We start from the raw sequence: 27,302 nt of genomic DNA on the forward strand, positions 1-27,302 counted from the left end.
CTCTGAGTTGTGTATTCTCAAGTGATTAGCAATAATTGACATACTGTATTTAACATGTGCAGGTGCAGTAATCACTGACAAGTAATGAATTATACTGTAATAACCACGATGTCTTGAGTCACAGTAAAATGACTCAACATCGGGCTACCAGAGCGCCGTCTGAATACCAGTTCTGTGAAGCAGGTCCGGACGTGGGCGCGGTGGCTTGTTTGCCGTGTTCGCTCCTGTCGGACTTCTTTTATCCAACTGAAATATAAATACTTCCTTAAACACACGTACACAACACACTTTCAGAGATATTATCAGTCTTAAAGGTGCACTCTGGATTAAATCTGGCTAAGAACAGATTTAGGAAAAAGTCTCATTTATTTAAAGAAAAGGACTTGGAGGTGTGATGAAGCTCTGTTACTGTGACCACCTGAAAGTACCAGCATATTTTTAAATAGTTAATTATGAGTGTGTTCCTGCTCCACGTTATAGCAGCTATAAACACTTTGTTTTTAAACTGCAACTTCTTACCTGATCTGTTATGAGGATTTTGGAAAAGTTTTAGGTTTATCAGTGACAGCACTCACCTTATGAGATCTTCATTATTTCAGAAACAGAAGCAACCCCAGATCATAACACTGTTTCCAGAGGCTGGATGGGTTCATCGCTTCATCCGTCTCCATTCTTACCCTGCTTACCCAGTTGCCCCCATCACCCATGCTCTTACATCTTATTACAGGTTTTCCAGGATGTAGTGGAATGACTCTTACTCATGAGATGACTTATGACTGCTGTACAGTAAGAGGTGAGGGAGGAACGCTTACAACATACAGTATATTACACCATACTGGGGAAAATGGTTATAGTGTCTGTTTAACTCTAACGTTCTGTTCACTTACACTCTTCTGTAAATTAGGGCTCCTCCGAATCGTACACAGGACTAGACAAAAGTTTGAAAACACCTGCTCACTCAAGGGTATTTATTTATTTTTTTTGCCCCATAACTATAAGTTAACAAAGACTTAAATGTTTAACATTTTAGATCATTCAATGTAGCCACTTCTTGCTTTCAAGACATTTCTGAACATTCTTGGCGTTCTCTCAGTCTTATGCTTTATGAGGTCTCCCCTGGAGTGATCTTTCCAACAATCTTGTTGAAACAACTTTCTTGTGTACCACCCCAATTCCATATGTGTTATTTCATCATTTCAATGTCATCCATATTATTGGGCAACGTGAAAAAAATATTAATATACTAGTATTTTGACTTGCACTAGACTAGGTCTGGGCTTGGGTAAAGGGTTGAAGTTTGGATTCGGTTGGTTGTAGGGTTCTGATGCTTGAGGAGAGCATTAACTTAAAATTAAAACGACCATTCAAAGTTCAAGTTCAAGTAGGCTTTATTGTCACTTCAACCATATACAGTTAGTACACAGTGAAACGAAACAACCTCCAATTTGTGTAATTTCATTCTCAATTTAAAAAAGAGGTTTTGTTTTTTCATTGGACTTTGTGGCTTCACCTACATTCTTGGGTGCGAAAAGGTAAAAAAATTGATTTTTAAATGCCATAATAGTGATTTGATGATTTGTGTGTGTGTGTGAGAGAGAGAGAGTGAAAGAGAGAGAGCGGTGCATAGTCATACAAAACTACAGTACTATTAAATTATTTATTTACTAATGTTTATATAGATTTTTATTCTACTCTTATTCTCCTCCCCAGATTAAAGCCATGGAAAAAATCAAATGATAGTTTTGACAAATGCATGTTTAAGTGCATGTGTTTTGCTTTAATGGCTGAAGTTGATTTCATCAACATTTTGTGAATAAAACTGTTCTTAATTTATTTATTTATTTTTACATATTTTGCAATTATTTTGTATGTATATACATACAATACCATTCAAAAGTTTTAGAACACTTGCAAATTTATTAATTTTAGTAATTTATTTTCTACATTCTACAACAATACTGGGGATTTCAAAGCTATAAAATAACACATATGGGATTAGGTAATTACGTAACAACAAGAAAAACAACAGTTAGTTATTATTTTAAGACACAGAGGTCAGCCTTTCTGTAATAGTTCTTGCAAGAACAGTATTGTCAAGTGCATTTGCAAAATCCGTCAAGCACCATAATGAAACTGGCTCTCATGAAGGCCGTCCCAGGAGGGCGAGACCAAAACCTACCTCTGCCGCAGACGAGAAGCTCATTTAGAGTTATCAGCCTGAAAAATGACCAATTAACAGCAGCTCAGATTAGAGGCGTTATAAAGTCTTTACAGAGCAGAAGTAGCAGAAACATCTCACCATTAACTGTTCAAAGGAGATTAATGCATTTTTTGGACGCCTTCAGCCTTTACAATGTAGAAAGAAATAAAAATCAGGAACCATCATGGAGTTAGAAAGTGTTCCAAAACTTTTGAACGGTAGTGTATATATAATGTATGACGTAAGCAAAGCATTTTAGTAACTGAGCTTTAAGGAATGATAAGTTGTTAGTTAGACACTCCTCTTGTTTTTGGCCATGAAACATTTACATAAGTAAAGTATATATTTGTTAATAAATGATTAAAGAGATTAATGTTCCTGTGGTTAAAGAATGATTTAATTCTAGTAAAGATGACAGGGATTTAATTTCAGTAAAGTCAAGATCAGTTAATCAATCATAGAATCATAAAAAAAAAAAAACGAGTACAGCGGTTAAAGAGATCACGTGGTCAGGTCCCCGCCCCCTGCGGACTGACCAATCAGCGTGTGTGCTTGAGGATTCGGACGCGGTGATTGGTCAGTTGTTGAGTTTACATGTTAAAGGGGTTAAGCGGACCGGCGTGTTTCATCATCATCCTCACCAGGAAGTCCTCCGTCTCGTGCAGCCGCGCGCTTTACCTCCCCATGGCTTCACACAGCACCGGCGGGTCCGCGGGCTTCTGCCCGGAGTTCCGCTCGTTCGCCACGGACGCGATCCACGCGGGTCAGGAGCCGGAGCAGTGGCGCTGCATGGCGGTGGTGCCTCCGATTTCACTCAGCACCACGTTTAAACAGTTCAGCCCCGGAGAACACGCCGTGAGTCTCTCTCTCTATCACACACACACACACACACACACACACACGACGTCATGACGTCAAACCTGACCAGCGTTTAAAAATGTAGCAAAATGCACGAGAATCCAAAAGGGTCACGAACGCCACACATACAGTATATATGAAAGTATGGGACGCCAAAAGGGTCATACGCAACCCACAAGCCACATGACTTGCATAAAGTTCTTTCTCCTCCCCATTTAATCAATCCTGAACTGGTACAGTGAATCATATTGTACTCAATCATGGTTGAAAAGGCCCGGGTTCGATTCCCACCGAATGCCCCGGTGTAAATTGGACGGTTGCATCAGGAGGGCGTAAAAACCCGTGCCAAGTTATTGTGGCGAAGGGAACAGCCGAATGACAAACAACAAACTGCTTTACTGTACTCTTTTGTGTAAATGAGGAAGTTTAGGTCAGAGAGGAGGTGACGCTCCCTGGAGCAGATAGGGTTAAGAGTGGCCTCGCTTAAGGGCTTATCAGTGGCAGTTAGGCTCGAACTGTGGGAGGAAACCGGAGTACACCGAGAAAACCCACCAAGAATATGCAAACTATATATAGTTTGCATATATTGTAAGTATATATATACTTAATGTTTTAGGAACTTTTTTTTTTTTAAAGATTATTATTATTATTTTTTTTAATTACCTTTATTACCTTTTCTTAGTTAACAACTGTGAGCACCTGTAACCGAGCATAAGCAATTTCCCTCTGGGGTTAATAAAGTTATTTAAATCTTGAATCTTGAATGAATCTTTAATATATATATATATATATATATATATATATATATTCTAATATATATATATATATATATATATATATATATATATATATGAAAAAATATACTGCGCAATTAATCAGACTGTTATCTCAATCACAATTTTGGCTTCCCACAATTAAATGAATGACGATTACCTTTTTTTTTTTTTTTTATGTAACACTTTTTGTAAGTCGCTCTGAATAAAAGCATCTGCCAAGTGCCTAAATGTAAAAGTAAAAAAATATATATATTTTTTTATATAATTTATTTATTTCTTTTATTTGTAAATCTCATCTGTTTAGTATGAGCGCAAATAAAATAGACTTGTGAGGAGTGCGCAGGCAAATCCAACAGCCGTGCACACACATTAATTTGTGTGAGTGCCGGACCTTAGCCTGCGTGTGTAGTTACATTACTATCAAAAGATGTGCGAGCGGAAAAAAACATCGCACATGCATTTATTTCAAAACTCCATGAATGCGGTTGCATCTCGTTTGCACTACATTTTGCAGGAAAGCAGTGTTATGTTTTACATGACAATAGAAATATTTTTCACTAAAATCAATGCAGAACATGTTGAGAAGACTTTTGCACTAGTCTGATGGTCACCCCCCTCGAGTGACCGGTTATAAACATCACTCTCTAAAGTGCCTCACCTCATATACTTTACAATCCTAATATATGATTGGTTTTGAAAAAGAGGATGATTGACACCTTACTGGTAAATGATCAGACTGCATAAACGCAGGGTCACATGAGGTCAGTGGAATATAAAGCTGTGCCAAGAAATCAGGAACTATCATCTTGAACCTGTGATAAAGATAAGATTGCATCACATACAGGGTCAGACTGGGTTCAGTGCCCTCTTAGAAATGTAACGGATAAATGTGCAGATGATCAACACGTACAAACTAAAGTCAAATGTGATCGTTTTTAATCATTAAAAGGTCATTATAATGAAGTCTTTACACTGTTAGCATTACCGATTTGCATATTAGGTATTCCATATATGCTGAAAAAGACTTGTCCGTTTTACTTTTACCCCGGTTAAGCATTTACAGTAAGCGAAAGAACTTTGAAACAAAATGGATTATTACTGGGTTAAAAAACTTTTCCAATCATCCACATTTACTGTTTGATAAATAATTAAAAAAGGTTAACTCCAGGACGTACTTTATAAGGACCAAAAGTCCTTCCTCGCCCAGTCTGTGCAAGTACTAACTAGTCACAGGTAGGGAACTTTATTTTACAAATAAGAGAAATATTTCACAAATCTATCTCGCCGTTACAGTCGTGTGCTTCGGCTAATAAGGCTTTTCCATACGCCTAAATGAGCTTCTTTCTCACCTGAATACTACGGCTACGTTGCATTGTTTGTTTACACACTGCTGGGTTTAATTGTGGCTGAATTATTGGAAATTAATGTATTAAGATGCAATTAGGTGACATCAGCAAGTTATTGTGAGATTAAAAGTCATTATTGTAAAGTATAAATAATAAGATGTGATTACGAGGGGTAAAGTTATAAATGTGAAAGTTGTAATTACAAGACAAAAAGAAAGGTTTGTGAAAGACTAAGTCACAAATTTGAAATATCAAGTCATAGTTCACAGATGTAACGCTACATATGGGAAATATCAAGTCATAAAAATGAGATGTAAAGTTACAATTTGTAAACTTTTAAGTTTTTTTTTTTTTTTTTAAGCTATTAACTAGCTAATAACATGCTACATGGAAGCACTCCCAGGGTGTGAAATGATCCCGGCCTGGGACTTCTAGACTTTATCACAGTCTCCCTTGGGTAAATCATTCCTTATTCCTAAATATTTTTTTGTGACTGAGAAATCAATGTTAAAAAGTGAATAACTGCTGTGTACTGTGCTGGAAATACAAGACCGTGTCTGTGAAATGTTCCAAAATATGAATCTGAAAGCTTTTACTAGAAAATTGGAGCAGACTGAATTATAATACAGAACAGTGGACTTATCCAATGCAGCACTTTAACCATAATCACACACACGGGTGTTTCTTTTTGGAACGTTGACGGAGCTTCATAGAAGCGTCATCGCTCTGTCCAGTCGAAGGGTCTGGCACTGAGCGGACATTTTGTCCTTGACATCTTGTTTCTTTTGTAGTAAATTATTGAAAGCTTTCATGGTTCAGCTTCATATTTTATCCACACTGTAATGCCACCCTTACTGTAATAACACCCTAACCATAATTAGTTTACACTGTAATTTTATTGAGATCACACTGAACGATGCATTCTGTCCTGATCTGTTTCTCATTAGTTATTTTTTTCTGCCCAGGTGACATTTGTTCTTTGTTGCCAAAAACAAACAAACAAACAATAAAACTTGTTGCTTTTTCACACAATGTGCTTGTCGCACAAAGAGCCCTTAGACCGAGAGCTCTAAAGCTTACATCATGTTTGGTCTCGCTCGGTCGTGTCAGCACACGAACACACACAATTCATCTCACAGCAACTGGTAGAAATGTTGTAAGGAAAAAAAAAACCCTCACAGAAAAATCACATGCTTTCCGCTGGTGTTTATATGTGTGGGATTTGTGAAACCTGGTGAGATAAAAAAAAAAGTTTAATGATTACATAAGGAAACTTTTTTTGAAAGTAAAAAATTATGGATATGCATTATTAAATTATCACAAAAGCAAATAAACTAATTGCCTCATAAATTAGGAGTTGCAAATGAATGATGGGTTATAAAAAAAATCTATATTCAAAACTTTTAGTTAATTAAAAGTAATAAATAAAAAGAAATTGCGTCAAGAAATGAATCATGTAAAGTATTATGTAAAATAATTAAGTCGTTTATAAAAATCACGTTTTATATATAAGCATTATTCTACATAGTAAATATGTGGTTAAATCACACATGAAACAAAATGAATAAAAAAAAAAAATATATATATATGTATATATATATGTATATATATATGTGTGTGTGTATATATGTGTGTGTGTATATATGTGTGTATATATATATAATATAATATATATATATATATATATATAATATATATATATATATATATATATATATATATATATATATATACACACACACACACACACACACACACACACACGCATCATGCATGGACATACTTGCATGCGCACTACATGTGAAATTGAAAGCGTCCGAACGCTATGCTAAAAGTTCTTTTAAACTTTAGCGGTAAATCCTCAGTGTCCCCCCGCCCTGACAACACCACAAGCAGAACACAAACCGAGGCCAAAGTGACGAAAAGGGTTTCTGTCCTGAGGATCTTCGTCTCGGACATCTGGCACAAACCCCCCACGGACAGGTCAAGACATGTGCAGGGGGTTTCCTGAAGGGGGTGGGGACGTCTGTGAGAAACGGTTTAGAGGACATGAGAGACAGTGTGGTTGTGGAGACAGTGTGTGTCCTCTCATAAAACTAACTCACGAACGGAAGCTGTAGTGTGCTAGTTCCAATATGGTAGATTTCTGGAGTAACCTCTGAATAGCATTGTGGATAATGAAGGAAAAGTTTAAACTAAAAAAGTCAAAAATTTTACTAAAATGTAGAATCTTGCATTAATATGATGATAATCCTCCTCGCTCCAATCAGGGTTAGGGTTAAATGACCAATCAGGATTAAGTGACTAACCAAAGCTAAGGAGGATTAATCTAATAATCAGAGTTAATTGCCCAATCAGAACTCCGAACACAGCTTTTTGTCCAACTGTAGATGATGGTGTGTGTAAATAGTTCATGTTTTCCTCTAAAACTGTTTGAAAACAAGTAGTTAAGGGCAGTCCCTGTGATGTGGTTAGAGTCTAACTGCTCATTCAGGTAAAGACGAAAATAATAAAATGAATGGAGGTGCAGAATTTTTCCCGCACTGTCTGTGCTCTTGGTGAGTTAAAAGCTGAGCCGTGGGGTAACAGATTAAAATCACACTCTGCTATGAGGTAACTCTCTCACCACTGTGGTTAAGGCTTCATGTGGAAACTCCATGCTGTAGGCAATAAACACTGCTTAGTCAGCACACACCTCAGACGGTCTAGCTGTGTGTGTACGTGTGTGTGTGTGTGTGTGTGTACATGTGTAAGTGTGGTAGAGTCATCATGTTTTATTAGACAGTGAAAAAAAAATATTATAACAGGTTGTTAAAAGTGACATGACCCTGACAGATTACACTCGTGCCAAATAGTGTGGAAATAGTAATTACAGTTTATTAACCCTTCATGAGAGTGTGACTCAGTATGTTTACATGCTGTAGTGTCAGTTTTTTGGAGCATTTTTATAGATCATACATGAATGCAATTCTTACAACCCAACCCATATGGATATTCAATTCAATTTTATTTTTTATAGCGCGTTTAACAGTTGACATTTTCGTAAAGCAGCAGGTGTTCGTGACACCAGTGTCAATGCAATGGCATGTAGCACTATCTGCTCTTTTTCCATGAGGTATGGTAGCCAATCAGCTGGTCTGACAGGTCGACTCCCCCATGAAGCAGTTGTAATCCCTCATCACTGGAGGAATTGGGATATATTCAGCATCTGGTACCTGCTGCTGGATTCGCACAATCATCGCACTGCCCATTCTACATAACAGATCCCCATAGACATTTCTTTGTTGGTATTTACTGGCTGGAAGCAGAGCTGGAAGTGGCCTGAGCTGGAGATGCTGTGATTTGCTTTAGAAGTGACAGGAATGGACAGGATTAGAAATGAGTGTATTAGAGGTAGGACGATTTGGGGACACAGTTAGAGATTCCAGATTAAGATGGTTTGAACATGTGCAGAGGAGGGATAAGGGCTATATCGGGTGGAGTATGTTATAGAGATGGTATGGTGAGGGAGGAGGACATGCAGGAGGTTGGAGAGATGAGAGAAGGTGTGGTAGATGGAGACAAGCGGTCCGCTGTGGTGACCCGACACAAGACCAGTGAAAGAAGAAGAAGAAGGAAAAAAAAATCAGGGTAGGGACATCAGAAGATGGAATTGCAACGCTTTAATTTCTGAGATTTGGAGGATTTTGTATTCAGCGTGGGGGCAAAGTGTTTGGATAGTTCTTCTCGAGAGATTTCAGTCCACTTGTTCAATTTTCTCCCTGCAGCAGTGTTTCTCGCTGTGTTAGTGTTGGCACATGATACTTTGATTGCAGAATTGTTTAAATAGATTTTTAAAAAGCACAGCGGGGCTTGGGGTTTTTGAGAGAATTTTTCAGAGGTCAAAAAGTTTTGTGTTTAGAAGACAGTTTTTGGCTGCTTTGCCTTGACTCTTCTTCCCCCATGTGTTGCTGTAACTGCAGGGTTATGAGTACAGTCGCAGCGGGAATCCCACGCGGAATTGTCTGGAAAAAGCCGTCGCTGCTCTGGACGGAGCTCAGCACTGTAAGTCAAAAAATAAAATGATCTGTAAATCTTTCTGCATGATTCCACACACGCGCACTAACATGAACACACCAACACATAATCTCATTCCTGAAGAGGTAAGTTTAAAATATTATTAATAAGAATAATTAAAATTAATAAGAATTAAAGGATTTATTAATAGTATGAGAGTTGATTAAAGCGGCTGGCTTTCCCGAATTTCTGAATTTTTACTTGCTAGAACACGCTAAATTGTCCTGAGTTGAAATTCTTGGCGGTTCTTGATCACTCAAGTCTGTGAAGTTTCACGTATTGACGAGACCTTTTGTATGAAATGTTTGGATGTACCTAAAAGTCACCCAGAACTTGGCTAAGAACCTGCTTGGTTCATAGTCACATAGTAGCGTAGAGTAGTAGGGAACCTGGTCATCCAATAGCTAATATCAACCAATTAGATAACTTTATATCTATTAATGAATATTAAACCCAAATCATCTTTTTCACAATTTGTTTACTCGATGTTATTAATACTTGATGGTGTGCTGTTCGGACAGGTGTCGCTCTGGCCTCTGGCCTGGCCGCTAGCACGACCATCGTGCACATGCTGAAGGGTGGAGATGGGATTGTGTGCATGAACGACGTCTATGGAGGTACGCCGCGCGCTAATACAGTAACATCATTAACGCTCACACGGTCGAACGTGTGATAGCTGAGTGTAATCCCTAACTAAAGATGAACTTCTTGTCTTCCAGGAACCAATCGTTATTTTAAAAGAATAGCTGCAGAGATCGGATACGACATCACCTTCGCTGACCTCACCAAGCTGGAAGAGTTAAAAGCGGCTCTAAAGCCCAACACAAAGGTTCGAAGATTGTTTAGGAGTGAATTTATCTCTTATTTTCTGTAAAGAAAAAAAACCCTACCTATTTATTCTTTACGTTTTATCCCTTCCTGATTTGATATGTCACTAGGCAGGAAAAACAAGTCTGTGCTTTTAGGGTTTTATTTTAGGATTATTAAGATAAACAAATGAAAAACCCTGTCCTTTTTCTGGTCCATGTAGCTGTTATGGATCGAAACTCCAACAAATCCAACTATGAAGGTCGTGGACATTAAAGCCTGCTCTGATATCGCACACGAGTACAACAAGGACATCATCGTGGTCGTGGACAACACCTTCATGTCGGCGTACTTCCAGGTATAAACAACAGAAATTGAGAGATTTGATTTTGTTGTGGTTTGTTCTCTCGTATGCAGAGGCAGATTTCTTGCAAAAATGTAAATTCTTAAGGTAAAAATTGGTTTGTATGCCGAGGTACCACTGTAGTTTAAAAAGGGCGAAATAAAGCATCGGGTCAATTTCAGTTTGGTGGGATTAATTAAAGAACATCACGTTATTTTATTCACTCTTTCTCTTGACATGTAATCGAATTTCTTCATCCAAGTCCTAAGCTTGAATTTCATCTCCTATTCCTCTCCCTGATTCTGACCCATTGTGTGATGTTTCACCTCTACAGCGCCCCCTGGCCTTGGGAGCAGACATGTGCATGTACTCTGCTACAAAGTACATGAACGGTAAATATCAAATCCTGGATCAATAACTATGTGATTAAATGTTCCTGACACACAGAGCAGGAGTTAGAGGTGTGACGTAAGCTCAGGGTGTCGGCTGTGTGTCTTGTTCAGGGCACAGTGATGTCGTCATGGGGCTGATCTCTGTCACCCGTCAGGACCTGTATGAAAAGCTGAAGTTTCTGCAGAACGGTAAGACGAGAATGATGATGATAATGACGATGATGATGATGACCAGTAACGTTTATCCATCTTTTTTAAATATCTCTATTTATATATGTATATTTATCTTCTGCCCCGATGTTTAGCCCTTGGCAGCGTCCCGTCCCCGTTCGACTGCTACTTGTGTAATCGCGGACTAAAAACGCTGCCTCTGAGGATGAAGCAGCACTTCAGCAACGCGCTGGCCGCGGCCAGGTTTCTCGAGGCCGATCCCAGGGTGGACAAAGTCATTTTCCCAGGTGAGTGCAGTGACACGGCGTCACCTTTATTTATTAAAACCCATGGATTAACCAGAATAATATATAACAAAAATAACAACATCACCAAAGAAACAAACAAACAAAAAAAACCTCAACATGGATTGTAGACCGTTAGTCTTTTGCATGAGGTTAATAAATCCCGCCTTCTGTGTTATCAAAAATAATTCGCAGTAAAATCCTCCGATCTGCCTTTCTCTCAAACACACTCATTAGACACACTTTCACCTGTCTCGCAACACCGCGAGCACTAATCAGTCACAAAGTGCGTTTGAAATGAGTTTTGAAAACTTTGGAGCTGTTTGAGGCGGTAAAATGACACCGTTTCTTCATGATCCTGCAGGTGGCGCTCTCTGAAATATTCACACATTTACATCCTGTAAAGTTTGTTTAGGCTACATTTAATTACTCATTACTTATAGAATCACAATATTAATTGAGTCAACACCACGGTGTCATAATAATGTGGTATCAGGAGGTGATGTTGATACCCGCCTCTAATAATTTGGTGATTTGTAAAAAGTGTTAATGATTATTAAGATAACAAAAAAAAAAAACCAACAACATTGATTATGAACGTTCTTAGACAGCTTGTGTGAGGCGGGACTTGAATCGCTGTGTTTATGTGCAGTTTAAATACATACAGAGTCTCATCTCAAGAATTTCATCATGTTTTTTCATCATGTTGGTCTAATATATCTCAGCGTGTCTATAGTTCCACTTCTTTACTAAGGAGAAAAAAAAAAGAACATCTTTAAAAAAGATTTTCTTCAAAAGTAAAGGTTGATAAGTAGAATTAAGACTTGCATCGTAATTGATTTAGGCATCAACAGATTTTCAGTTCATTTCTCTGTGCAGAGAGATATAAAGTACCGCTATATATTAGAAAGAGAGAGAGACATAAGGTTTAAAAATAAATAAGTGTTAATTTAACTTGTTGATATGTTTTAAGAGGCATGGTGTGTTATAGGTTTATATCCACTAGAGGGCACTATTGCTTTAGGAGCTCAATTCTAAACCATTATGTATTTGGGGGGAAAACGCCATAAATAATTTAAAGCAGACCAGAACAAGTTCTCACCTTGAGAGAAGAAAGATAATGTGAACCCTGAATGAGAAGAACTCGCTGCTTTCTGTCTCCAGGTCTGCCGTCTCACCCCCAGTACGAGCTGATGAAGAGACAGTGCACGGGCTGTCCCGGGATGATCACCTTCTACATCAAAGGGAAACTGGAGCACGCGACGGCTTTCCTCAAGAACCTGAAGGTGATGAGAGAAAGAATAGTTGGAGGACGCAACTTTACTGCTGATCAAATATCAACAGAAGATAAGGAAAGATAAGCGCAGGCGTATTTTAATAAGGCGTGACTTAATGTCTCACGCCACTGCGAGGGGTCTCTTTTAGTTTAAATAAAATAAAACCCACTAGGTCTTTTTTTTTTTTTTTCCTATCAGAAAAGGGATTTGTATTTGCACTTTTAAAATACAAATGTCTGTGGTTTGGTTTGCGTGTTACAGATCCCCGAACATTTTCATGCACAAAGGTCTTTACACAGTAGACACTCTTTACACAGAAAGATGTGGAGGCAAAACAAAAACATCCCGATGTGAAGATGAGAAAATGTCATGCTGATAAAAGGATAATATGTTTAGGCTGACAGGAAGGCTACGGTAGCTCAAATAATGACTCTTTACACCTGCGGTGAAGCAGAAAAGCATCTCCGAACACTCAGCACAGCGAGCCTCGAGGCTGCCGTGGGAAAACGATGGGGAGAAACACCAGCCGAGGGTTTCTCGTCATACACCATGGATGTGTACTAGGCCAGATCTCGTTTTTATTACTTTATTATTACTGTATTATTATTTAATTCCAGGTAGGACAGTCACTAACAGAGTTCTGTAGAAAACTTGTACTGTATGCGTATTACCCAATCTTATTTCTGTCTATAGACAATGCAACCTTAAAAACTTAAAATGAAGCATTCGGAGTTTATGTTTAATTCTTTCTGTTTGTTTTTTTTCTTTCAGTTGTTCGCTTTGGCTGAAAGTCTCGGAGGCTACGAGAGTCTGGCTGAGCACCCGTAAGTACCGCAGGTTACTGGTGAGCCTTGAAGGGGGTAGGGGTAGCGCAGTGGTTAAGGCATTGCACTTCGGTTCGTAAGGTCCCAGGTTCAACTAAATAAAATAAGTCGCTGTGGATAAGGGTGTCTGCCAAATGCCACAAATGTTAATGAACCTACTGCAGGTTTACTGTACAAAAAGTCCTACCACCCACACTACCACCACCATGTTTCACTGCAGTGCTTTTTATAAAATGCTGTTAGTTTTGCGCTAGATGAAACCGGACGCACACCTTTCAAAAACTTTCTCATCATTCCACAGAATATTTGCCCAAAAGTCTCTCCGATAACCAAATGTTTTTTTGGCAAACATGAGCCGAGCCTTTGTGTTCTCGGCGGCTGCTTTCTCCTTGAAACTCTCCCGGGGACGGCATCTCTCATAAAATAAAAACCTGTCCTCAGCGTTTTCCTACAGACTTTAATTACAACAGACAAGGACAGATGCAGAGAATCAGGTTTAGACTGAAAAAACCTTTTATTATTACTGTAATATACTGAAATACTGATACGCTTGTTATAAAGGGTTATGATTCACAAGAGGTCACTAACGCAGTCTGGCGCACCATCTGTGGGCAGCATGAATATTTTATTTATTTATTTTTAAACAGCAAACAGCATTTGTTGTGTATTTAGGGTCATGGGTGCATTCGGTGGAAAAAAGGCTCATTAAATATTTAAACTTTAATCCTGATTTCTGAGTGCCTGCGGTCTGCAAGGCTGGCTGATTGTACGTGTGTGTTTTATTTTAAGTGTTCCTAGTATATTTAATTTGGTCCCCTTATCATACTAGCCCGGTCGCTTATCAAAGGCTGTAATAACTAAACGATTTCGCCTCTCCAATCAAATCGGGTTGGGGCTGGATGCGCGGGTCAGTCGTTTATCCAGACATGAGTAATCCCGTGTGGCCTGTAGGCCGTGTAATAATCCTGATACGCCCGTGTCGTTCATTCGCAGAGCAATCATGACCCATGCGTCAGTGTCGGAGGAGCAGCGGATGGAGCTGGGCATCACGGACACACTGATCCGTCTCTCTGTTGGACTGGAGGACGAGGAGGACATTATCGCGGACCTGGATCAAGCCCTCGGTGCAGCTGTAAGAACACACACGCAAACACAGATACGTAAACACTCATCTAACCTTATTCATGGCTGCTCTGCACACAAACACTCGCAGCTCTCTCGAGCAGCCCCGCTTCCTAGGTAATGATTAAGCGTAGGCGCAATTTGTGTCTGGCTCCGGTGTTATCTCCATGCTAAAGACATTACCAGAGGTCATGTGACATTTCCTGGCAGGTGCTCATATTCCTGGAGTTGAGGCTGTTTTTATGGAATCTAATAAACATGTGGGTTAGAACGTAGGTCGCTGGTCGGCATCTTGGTTTAAAGATGAGTTTTCTAATATCAGGTCGACGTTAACGGTTGTCGGCCAAAAAGGAGCCTTAAAAAGGAAGTGATAGTTAGTTAGTCAACAACAAAAAAAAGCAGCAATAAATATGCACCATCCAACCAAACTTTCAAACTTTCGTTCACTATACAGTGGAACCTCAGCATACAAACCTTTTCGCCTTAACAACTGAAAATTTTTCAAGACATTCGCCCCAGTATGCGAAGCAGTTTTGGCAGACGAGCGAACGCACCGAGCCGAATCGGACGCCAGCTAAGTCACGCGTACATCCGGGAGCCGTTCAAGTCTTGTTTGCGTCAGTGGAAAGTCAAGCGAAGTGAGTTTACATGGGTGTTTTTTTTTTTTTTTAACACCATGGGTTCTTACACCAAAGTATCAATACTAAAATTATTATGTAATTACGGGGTGAGACCGTATACCTCTGACGCTTATGCTTTTCCTTATTACCATTATTATTATTATTATTATCATTTATTACTTGACGCTGCTTTTGGGTTTTCTTTTAGTAGGAATAATGTGTATAGTGTGTGAGCAGTCATTTTAGACACAGTCATGGTGTGTTCCTGGGGAACTTTCATCTCTGCCAGTGCAAAATAACCTGAAACAGACCAATCAGAATCAGCCGCACCTCACCAGAGGCTGCTTATTATCCGAGAGAGGCATTTTTGGTGTGAAATAAGATGGCTGGTAGCTGGTAAGCAGCTGTGAGTGTGTGTGTGTGTGTGTGTGTTCATGTTCTGGTGCTCATTAGAGAGCACAATAACCGCTCTATGCTTTGCCAGGTCCTGTGTCCTGTTTGCTCGGTTTTCGAGACGCCTCGGGTCTGTGAGTCTGCACTCGATGCTTTGCACGTCGATCATGCCGAGCAGATCTATAACTCGATAATCTGTTCACGTGCAACGTCTGCCTGTGATTAGATCCGCAGATTGATCGTGTTATCCTGGACCTGGAACTCGTACATGTCTGATATTTGTAAAGGAGCTCTGGGTAGTTTAAGTAATTGGAACAGTTGATTAATCATGTTTAAATGGGTATGGATTAGGCCCGTAAGTATCCGGATATCTGCCTCTGTACACCACCAGGATGTACTTGGAAAGCAGATGTTCAGCTTTAATTCAAGGATTTTAACAAATTTCTTATATGATCTGTTCAAGAATTACAGCCAATTACTCAGGTTTTAAGCTAATTGGACAAATGAACATAATATTAATTATAAGCAGTATTTTTAATCCAAGGCTGTCATGGACCGTATAAGAACTGGAAAAAAACCCTCGTGATGTCACCTATAGGTGTTCAGGAGAGCAGTTTTGAAGCCTGACTGTGGGAGCTCTGGTCATCTTGTCAGGTCCTGACTCCGGCTACATCACAGTTAATTCTATGAATATGTAAATGGGTGAAATGAACAGAGTCTAACTTTTGGTTGGAACTTACCCCAGTTAACACTAGTTAGATAGCTTAACTTTAGCTTAGCTAAAATGCTAAGGGATCTACTGTTAAGTTATATACTAACATTACTTACTGCATTTGCCTAATCTCCAATTTCCATACCCTACACATCGTTAAACTACAGTACAACAATTGTATTTAGCTCATTACCCAAAGCGATGGACAGCAGACAGCCAGTGGTTTGACACCGCCAATGCAGCCGTCATTAATTACGCCTAATTTTATGGCTTAATGCAGGTTAAACTGCTGGGCATTGGTGGCTCAGTGGTAGATCGTCTTGCTTGCCACAGATTCCCAGCCAATGCCCAAACCCCAGCCACTGTGTGCAGTGCCAGTCCAAAGCCTGGATAAAAATGATCCGGATGGTATCTGGTGTAAATCCTGTGCAGATCTTTGGTTTACTGTGACGACCCCTTGATCAGAGCAGCCAACAACAACAAAATGTAATTTTAACCAGTAAGTTATGTGAAAATTCCTCCCTGTGCAATTCGCATGAATTTAACATGGGGGTCTATATAGTTTAACATGGGGGTCTATATAGTTTAACATGGGGGTCTATATAGTTTACCAATGGAATTCCTCCCCCTGCAATTGGCATGAATTTATCTGTATAATTTAACTTAAGTAAGTAGAAAAGCTGCTCAGTTGGTTTGTGGTCAGGTGACTGACTCCAGCCTTTTAAGAACATTCCATTTCTTTGACTTTGAGTTTTTTTTCATGGTACGTTTTGGGTCGTTATCCATCTGTACTTAAAAGTGCTATTAGTCCTATAAGTTTTGCAGCATTCTAGCAAAACTTAGCACCATGCTGTAGCACCATGTGTCACGCTGTCTTTCTCCAGGACTGCACTTGACCATGTTGTCGCGTCTCTGCATGCCACGCCTACCCATGAACCCCAGACTCTTCGTCCCAACACCATTTGATAAATTTTGTAGTAGTAGTAATAGCTAACGAACCAATTTGGAGGAATAGTTTCATCACTCACTGTTACACATCGCAGTGTGTTAGTGTATCTTTTCCCACAAAAGTTGGCGCTGTTTAATGCATCGACTCGTCCTAAGTGATTGGCTTCTCCTGCATTCTGTCTCTTGGGTCACTTCATTATGTATTCTTTAAAATAAAACCTGGCCAGAAGGGAGCAATGCTTTTCTTATTTCTTTAATGCATTAAATGCGATATGATAGCAGGTCTGAAGTCTCCTTCACCCTGCTGGCATCTGCATGTGGAGGAATATCGATTGTGGCGAATCTCCATCCTCCAGATTACTCGAGGTTAATCATGCTCCAGGGGTTCAGTGCCGTCAGGGTCTTTTTTTTTTTTCCCCTTATTATACCAGCGGAATAAGAGCATGCTTATGGCTATTATCCAAGCGCTCCTTTGCGAGTGTGTGTGTGTGTGTTCCCTGGAGGGATGCCATTAGTGAGGCAGAACATTCTTGGCAGGGAGGCCGAATTGCAAACTCATCAGCTGTGCAGTAGATTGAAGAGACACCGTCATGTGGATAACCATATTTGTTTTATTTTATTTTATTGTAGTACAAATCAATTGTGGTGGACTGTAAGAAACAGTAAAATTAAAAACAGGAAATTAGTCCGAACACATTTAATTGGTGAATAAATTTACTGTTGAACATTGATAATTGATAAAATTGATAAAAGATAACGTGCTTTAATGTAATGTAAAATGTATACCATTTTATTATTAATAATTTATTAAAACATATTGTAATAAAATACAACTAATCTTATCTCACTGTGATGTATCTGTGCATTTTATGATAGTAATATTATTATTATTATTATTATTAATAATAATAATGCATAAATAATAATAATAATAATAATAATTATTATTATTATTATAAAAAACGATTTATACAATTATATTTAATAATAATAATAATAATCAGAATAATATTAATAACAATTGATTGTAAATTATTATTATTATTATTATTATTATTATTATTCACAGTCTTAACTCCACTGTTAATTTTAGTTATCTATATAATATGTGTATATATATATTTTTTTCTTTCACAGCATGCAAAGAAATAAACTCTTTGGTGTGGACCAGGAGCTGTGACGACTTTTCAGCAGAACACAGGGCGTCTTCATTTCGGCACATTTCTTTTAAGCACTGTCCTGTATCGTAGACGAACACGCTCACAGTCATTTGTCTGTCAGGGAACAAACACGAGACTCATCAGTGCTTCCACAGATCAGGGCTTTGTATTTTTTTGTTTTTTTTCAGGTGTAATGTAGGATTTGAGCCCCATCATGTTTTAATACTTGGTGCTTTGTGCACTTTTTAAATTTTTTTCATTCCTACTGAATAATTGGATTCGACGATTACACAGTCAGAGATATCGACATATAACCAAGTGCTGTATGGAAACGTGACCATGATGAGAGTTGGAAAAGGAATCGTACCAACTGCAAACTCAACGCGGGTCTGTGTGTAAACGAGCAAGGACACACGCGTCTCTCTATACTGTGTAAAATCCTCCATATCACAGTTTACATAAATGCACATTAACAAACGGTTCAAGCCATATACAGTTTATATACATTTTATTTTTTTCTTTTGCTATGATTTGTCGTCTGTGCTGCTAAATCCATTAAACCCGTGTGTGTAAGTTATTGCTCTCGTCTCGTTTCTAATTGATGGACTTAATGGTGCTGCAGTAAAAACAACATTTTCTATAAAAGGGAGAGTTTATCAAATTGTTTTAGACGTGTAGCCTGACTGTGTTTATCAGGATTGTAGCTCCACACCACTGACTGACGGGATTAAAATATCATGTGGGCGTGGCTTAAGGCACCCTTTTATTTTATTTGTATACATGTCCACAATATTGTCAATACAATACTGTAGAATTTGCTCAATTCTAAAAATACAAAAAGAACCCTGACCCAGGCAGTGACTAAGGATGAACAAATGTATAAATGAAGACTGTAAAAGAATTATTCACCTTAATGTTAATAATTACATGCTGACTTTGGTTCCACCAGCTCATGCTCACATGAAACCTTCCTAAAAATCCAGCTAAAACTAATAAAACAATGTTTAAAGCGACTCATCTGGGACCTGTTTAAAAAACGCTGGGGTGCAGTGCAGGTTTCATCACTCGAGTGAAGCTCATAGATATATAGCGAGCAGCTCGAGAAACTCAACCCCAGGTTATCTGGTTTCATAGTGCGAGCTAACGCTTACTTTTAAAAAAAAATTCTATTTGTTTTTTGTTTTATTTATTTATGTATATTAAGGATAATGTAATCTTGATATTTATACCTGTTTATTCATAGTATTTTTAGATTTTATATTAATACTGAACATATTGTATTATATTATTAATACTATTTAATTTTACAATCTACAAGGGGCGGTCATAAAACGTTGAAAAATAAGAAATATAAGAAAAATAATGTAATGAAACAAATGTTGGTCGTGAGTTCAGTCCTTCTCTAAGGCGAGGCAACACTTCACCAGCCCCTCCATCGTTTGAGGAGACATGAGCTGACTGCGCCGGCGCGGTGTCATGATAAAGGCACACTTAAATTTTTTACATTGATCTTTTTCCATTTTGGTTTTGACCCTCTCTCGGCATTGTGTGGAACATATTTTATACAAATATTTTGTTTTTCCACGATAACGGGTAATTTTAGGACTAATGCATTTAGAACAACCCCAATATTACTAATACTAATATAAATATAGTTACTAATGGACTATTAATGGACTAATTATAATTACTAATACTAATATACATAGGTTTCGCATGTTTTTATTTATTATTTTTTTTTAAGAAAATAGAATGTGCTGCCTGCACAAGTATTCAACCATTTTATTGTTGTGTATAATAATAATAATAATAATGGTTAAGAATGATCAGTCACGGATTTTAGGACCATAAAGCACTGTCTAGTGATTAGCACTGTCGCCTCTCACCTAAGTGCCTGTGTGTGTGGAGTTTGCATGTTCTCCCTGTGCTTGGTGGGTTTCTTCTGGGGACATCGGTTTCCTCGCACAGTCCAAACAAAGCAGTTTATGCTAGTTGCCATTCCCATTTGCCTGTAGTGAATGGATTTGCACCCTATCCAGGATGTACCCCACCTCGTGCCCCGCATCTCTGAGGATAGGCTCCGCCCCCCGTGACCCTGTATACAGGATAAAGCGGTGTAGAAGATGAATAAATTAATGTTTAGCAATTTAAAGTGCATCACACATGTGAAATCAGATTAACATTAAATAAAAAACGGTCTCCATCAGATATCTCTTACACATGTTTTAATTGACCTGTGCTTTTAATTCTTGGACTTTTAATCTAAATGAAATTGCACTGTCATGGAATTTCTGTCTCACACACATCAGCCACCTGAATCTCTCAACAGCTCTACCCTAAACTGTTCAATAACTGCTACTAAATCTAATATTTCTACACACTGACGTACGATGCTAAACATGATTTATAAATAATGATGCACTGTTATTATGATTTGTCTTTAGGCGTGGTAAGATTAATTAGGGGTAATTAAGCGAGTCTAAAATCACCTCTGGCTGCCGATATTTTAACTAAGATTAGTTCATGAAATGTCAACTTAATAAAAGGCGTTATGGTGTGACGTGATGCAAACGCAAAGTTTTTATTTACAGTATTTATTTAAAGTTCACCATTAGTCATTATTTCAATCGACTCTGAACTAATAAAAGGATGCTGTAGAGTCGGTTAAAAGGGGACATGGGACATCAGTCTCCATCAGGGTTTTTAGGCTGGTCTTCCAAAAAGTAATTGTGATTTAATTTAACTTTAGCAATTACCCTTAATGCTGCTTGTATCTATTCAGCTACGGCAGCTAAAACAAAACAAAAACTGTTATTTAATGTTTTTTTTTCCTACTGATGAGCAGCTCAGCCAAACAGGACAAATGGACAGCTGTTAGGGTAACTTTAGCCACGTCCAAATCCATGCTGGTGTAGGTTATTCATACCGTGTAAGTGTCTTGTGACGTTTTCTAAGTATCAGTTCATTCGGGTATCACACTGTAGGTGGTTACATCAATTATAGCAAGATTAAGTAAACTAATTAGACTGATTACTCTAATTACACCACTAAGTGGTAATTACTTTTGTCTGATGCAGCTATAGTTACACTATGTTATAAAGCATCCCGGAGAAAAATAAGTGAGAGAAACATACAATCCACATGTTCTGGATGGATTCCAGAACTGGATCGATCTGGATGAATTGCTTACACAGTCATCTGTCCTCCTCCTCTGCTCTAGCGGATGTACTCGCTGTTCTCTCTGGCATCGCGCTCTGTGCTGCGTTTATTAAGCAAGTTTGCTTAGCGTAAATTAGTGATGATGCTCATAAAACCCATAAAGCTCCCAAACGCACACACACAGAAGAAGAGTAAGCGAACAACAATAATCTGAACATCATGGCTAGACTGGAATCTGACGTAATGTTTTAAACAGTAGCGCAGATTTAAATTAATGCACTCATTCTAACACGTTATCGTTTCTATAGTAACAGCTTGTTTACATGGACATGTACTGCGAATGATCTCTTATAATCGGATTAAATTCATCATTGACTCTCCAGCATCAGAGCTTGTATCCTTTTACTGAGGAACAATAAAGAAAGAATGATGCAGGATTGTAGCTGCCGTAATGTACGTGAAAACAGGAACTACAGTGGAACCTCAGATTGCGAGTAACGCGGTTTGCGAGTGTTCCGTAAGACGAGCAAAGATTTTAAATAAATTTTGACTTGGAAAACGAACAAGTCTTGGTTTACGAGTACCGAGTATCATGTATCACGCATGCACTTCTTGTTTTTATGCCAAGTGTCACGTGATCACAACTGAGCCAATGTTTTTTCTTTCTCTTGTGCTGTGGAATTGTGGGTAATCGTCTCCCCTGCTGGGTCTTAGTGCCCGTCTCTTCCTGGTATAATCAACATCCGTGCACGCATGTACTGTTTACTATAACACTGTGACCACGTGTGTGTGTGTGTTTAAAACATTTTATTTTGTGTTTGTATGCGTGTGTGTACTGCGCACTCTCTCTCTTTCTCTCTCTCTCTAATGGAAACACTGCTCTGTTGCGATTCTTTTCGAAGGTAAAATGCAGGTTAATTTGTTTTATTTTTACTTTACAGCAGTGATTCAGTTAGTTTCTGCTCTTGTGAGTGTCATTAGTGATATTTCCTGTTAATTTTTCCAATAAAACAGTCTTTCTGTTAATATGTGTGTGTGTGTGTGTGTGTGTGTGTGTGTGTGTGTGTGTGTGTGTGTAAAACTCAAATAAGAGAGAAAGAAGGGTTACTGTGTAAGACGAGAAAAGGGGAAGGTCTGATTTCTCCTTACTTTAACTTTACACACATCCACACACACACACACAGACACACACACAAACACACAGTGCCTGCACGCATAAATGGAAACACTGTCGGGATTTATTTTTACTTTTACTTTTTACTTTTTTAGGTAAAGTGCAGGTTAATTTGTTTTATTTTTACTTCATATTTTGTATTAATTATTTATAAATTACTTTCTTTAAAATTAAAGACTTTATTGACAGATTAGGTAGCGTTCCGGAGACTCACCTCATGTCTGAAGATGGCCTGAAATTTCTTTTTATTTATTATGTGTTTTGCTTCAGTTTGACTTGAAAAATAAAACACTATGAATAATTATAGTAATGATTTATTATAATATTATAATTATAAGTGCTGGGTCTGACATTTAGGTACTTGGTCACATGACTAGGGTTTGTTATATCATTTGAGCGCCTGGTCATGTGACTGGACCTTGTCATAGTATTTAAGTACTTGTTCAGGTGACTAGGTCTCGTTGTAATATTTAAGCAATTGGTCACATGACTACGGCTCAATATAACAATATGACATTTCTTAGTCACATGACTAGGGCCTATTAAACTATTTAAGTAACTAGGACTAAATGGTCATGTGACTAGGGCTTAATTATAAAATTAAGTAGTTGGTCATGTGACCAGGGCTCATTATAATATTTAAGCAATTGGTCACATGACTACAATATTCGATGCAAAATTAGCAAATCATAAACATTCTGACAAAAAGAAATTTAACTTTGATGTGCCTGCATTATATTAATTTCATAACTTTACTGTCCCACAAAACTTTTTTTTTCGATAAATTATTATATAAGTTTTTTGGTCAAAGAAGAAGAAGCTGCACAAGTGTTGAAGCTTACACCTCACTTTAAATAAATTATTTTTAAATTCTTTCCATAAATACTGTATAAAATCCAAAATATACGTCTATTATTTATATTGAAATAAACAGAAATGTCGCTGATTATGATGGGGTTCCATTGATGTCCTCCATTAATTTCTTTTAAAAATTAGCATTCATATGATCTCATAGTTATGTATTCGATATGCCGTAACTCATGACATATACACTACAAGTTGTGATTACATCGAGATGTCAGACGGCGGCCCTGGACTTGATTCTTCTCCTCACTCGAGTGGGAATTGTGCAACACTGAGACACGTCTCTGTTTTATTTAAACTCTTAATCCTGTGCGTGATTTTTATGAATAATTCCGAATTACATCTGAGATTTGAGTAACGATGTCACAACAGAACTGAAGTGCACTACAAGCACTGTACATCATAATAAACCTGCCATCATGCGTATCTATCTTGCAATTATCTATCTTGTTTGGAAAAATGAGTTTTCTCTCTCACTTTTTTTTTTATTCCATAAAAGCTTTTCAGTCCGGGATGTTTTATTAAGTCGTAACTGCTCAGCGCACAGTGTAGAAACCCTGCAGCTACAGAAACTGAGATTAGTCCTCTAATAGAACCAATCACTGATGGAATGGACTTTTCAACCCTTTTTTAAAATTTTTCATTGGTGGTGCGAAAGTGAAACCCGGCTTTTACCTGCGCTTTGATCTCCACGATCCGCCATCTAGACCTCCACCTGGGTTTATGATAATGATATGACACGATCGATACAGAAGCTCACGGCTTGTTACATTTACATTTACATTTAGGCATTTGGCAGACGCTCTTATCCAGAGCAACTTACAAAAAGTGCTTTAATGTTTACATAATTGGATACATACTTACACTGGGTTAACTAGGTTAATAACTTGTTCTCAGCATGGTTGTGCTGTTTACAAGCTGGTTTGTGTTATGTGAGTCAAACCTCTACTCGCATAATGCCAAAAAAACCTATTTAAAGTAATTCCACTAAAATAGACATTATTCTAAACCAGGTTTAAACTACAGAGATGAATATCTGGGTTCCTGTAAGGACGTCCAGGTTCAAATTCAGCAGTAATGAAACACAATATGGTTCAGATGCATGTCAGACTGCCTTTAGAAGAGATTACTAAGCAGACAGCATGTTGTTTAAGATGACATAATGTTATCAGATGTGAAACTTTCATCTTTCTCAGAGCATCAATTCAAATTAAGTTTGCAGACGCTCCTGTTTATGTTCTTCTGTAAATGGTTTCAACACCAGGTACACCCTCAGACCACAAAAAAATAAATAAATAAATAAAATAAAATCACTGCACGCTGCTCTTTTTTCATGCAAATCACAAATTAATGATCAATTTTTTTCTTCCATCACAGTTACAAATAAACTGATGTAAGACGTCCACACCTGCACATCAGGGAGACATGAGCCTCGAACGGAGAGCGTTGATAAGACGCTTAAATATAACCAGAGTGCGGATCATTTTTGACTCACCCTCGTATTTAGTATAAACTGAGAATTTTATGAGCTGAAAAATTATCTTTGAGATTTGATGTTAAAAATAACAGTATTATAACAGACTAATTTCCCTAAAGCAAAACAGTCCTGAGAAAACGGTAATTTTGTGCAAGACGAGCGATGATCATCATTTCCCCAGCGAAGACATCGAAATGAACATCATAACTGGATTTTCTAACAAACTGAGAATATGAGCAATATGTGATTAGTAAATATTGATGAAATAAGAAACATCCGAAGCACTGTGAGGAAGGTATTCAACAGTGAAACATTGTTTCAGCATCAATGAACTCCAATTATACTGTACGCTAATCGGACAATGTTCTTATAACAGATTGCTTACTTTTAGCTGTATATTGATCTCTGCTCTTCTGCCTTGACAGTATGTTTAAAAAGATTTATGGAGCCCTAGCTCTTCACCCTGCTGCTCATCCAGAACCTTTAAATCATCCTTGGATCTCCACGTGCTGGCTCAGAGCCTTATCTCTATTAGTGACTGACATCCAGATCAATGAATCTTTCTGAGGTTTCTGAGAATTCCATGTAATGAGAGCATACTAAGAATTACTATCAGTTTTCTTTTTGAGGCCAAGTAAACAAAAGGATGCTGTGATGCTGTGATCGCAGATCCTCAAGGAAAGCATTTAACCTTTGATATACATTTACTAGCGACTGTTTGGTCCTAAAGCGGTTTGCTGCTAAATTCATTTGAGCCCACATGAGCCCTAAACAGCGGCTCTGGACCATAAATCTTCCAGCTTGAACACAAGCCGAAGTGACAGATAGTTCGAACACGTACACTCAGCTAGGCTTCGGGGAATTGTCTTAACTCTCGAGAGCTTCCTGTCCAACTCGGAGACATGCACTGAACTAGACAGCATCGATGTGTTTAGGTGTGATGCAAACTTGAAAAAGCATACAGAATACAAATACGTTATTGATGGAACAGATAATGTTCTTAAACGGTATAAAATATATACAAATAAGAGATGCATTGATTTTTTTAAATGAGCTGTTTGCTCCAGTGATGGGATCGAAACACTGATATACTGACTTACAGATAAAACCGTTATTCTCTTATTTATTTGCACTACCTGACTCAAATTCACAAAAACATATCTGGAGCCGATGCCCCGCTGCTCCATCTATCCATGAACCTCTGTAGTCCAACTATGGACCATGGAGGCCAATGGTGATTACTGTTGTATTTTTCCACGGTAGGACCTCCAGTCAACATTTAATATGGGCAATTTGGGAACACCAATTAGCATAACCTGCATGTCTTTGGACTGTGGGATGAAACCCACCAAGTTTTCCAAGTAGAACAGGCAAACACCATGCACGCAGACCTTGAGACGAGAGTCGAACCCAGTCGATCCCCCGAACAAAAATACCTCTAAAGCACTTTCAATGCACAGTTCTTCATTAATCTTAAATAAACAAACAAAAAAATCTCCTTGGAAGAATTATATACTGTAAGAGGTGTTCAAATCAAACTGGGACTGAAGGTATAAAAGCGTTTTAAAGGAGATTTTAAGCATAGTATGGTGATAAGACTCAGAACCCAAAAAACTCAGAAAAAAACTCAGGAAATAATTTGAATGATACCAACATCTGTGAGTGTCGATCCTGGCCGAGGTGGAAGTTCTGTTGTGTCTTTTGACTTTTTATTTGACTTTTTGCTCTGCCGCTGTGCCCCACCAGTTCCTCCCTCGGGCAGCGGCTCTCGTGTGTATGGTTCCTTAATGGCTTTGACCTTTCCTGCTTCTTCCACTTTTTGTTAAAACAACGAGCAGCAGGACATTACACACTCCCAATTAAGAGTCCAGACTGGTTATATAACATTCTTAACGATTTCACACAGAACAGAAGAATGAGATATTCCTGTGAAGCTGTACAGTACAGTATACAGTATATAATCACAGTGTTATGAACGATCTGTGATTTATTCGGTGGCATTTTGTGCGTTTGAGTGATTTTACACTCCTGCATGGCTGTATTAAGTTAGATGTGCGTTTTTTTCGTTCCTGATATGATGTCCACCAAACCCCTTCCTCCCCATCTCGTACTCCTGAGTGAGAGAGCTGCCCGGTCACTCAGTCCCCTGCCTCGCTCACACGCTAGAATCAGAGCAATAACGAGGTTAATTAACCCACACAGTGATGTGACATGCAAAGAGTGACAAAAAAGCGATCATGCACATCTGAACTTTGCCTTGTTTTTTTCCCTGCGTACTCAGTCCCGCCTTCCAGCAAGATGCTGCATGTGAGTCAAAGCGCGTCCAGTATTGTTTAAAT

General features: G+C 38.3%; 1 protein-coding gene across 1 annotated transcript; it reads left to right on the forward strand.

Annotated features, from left to right (window-relative positions):
• Positions 1 to 2,779: 2,779 nt before the first annotated feature.
• LOC128526076 (cystathionine gamma-lyase-like) lies at positions 2,780 to 18,866 on the forward strand. Its single transcript, XM_053497646.1, has 12 exons — positions 2,780 to 3,055; positions 9,143 to 9,224; positions 9,758 to 9,853; positions 9,956 to 10,065; positions 10,267 to 10,401; positions 10,721 to 10,778; positions 10,890 to 10,967; positions 11,084 to 11,236; positions 12,398 to 12,519; positions 13,282 to 13,334; positions 14,328 to 14,466; positions 18,267 to 18,866. Exons 1-12 carry the CDS (start codon positions 2,795 to 2,797, stop codon positions 18,279 to 18,281), a joined length of 1,302 nt encoding a protein of 433 aa, XP_053353621.1. The 5' UTR covers positions 2,780 to 2,794; the 3' UTR covers positions 18,282 to 18,866.
• The last annotated feature ends 8,436 nt before the right edge of the window (positions 18,867 to 27,302 follow it).

The sequence above is a fragment of the Clarias gariepinus genome, chromosome 6 (assembly GCF_024256425.1).
Source record: "Clarias gariepinus isolate MV-2021 ecotype Netherlands chromosome 6, CGAR_prim_01v2, whole genome shotgun sequence".
NCBI classification, from domain to species: Eukaryota; Metazoa; Chordata; class Actinopteri; order Siluriformes; family Clariidae; genus Clarias; species Clarias gariepinus.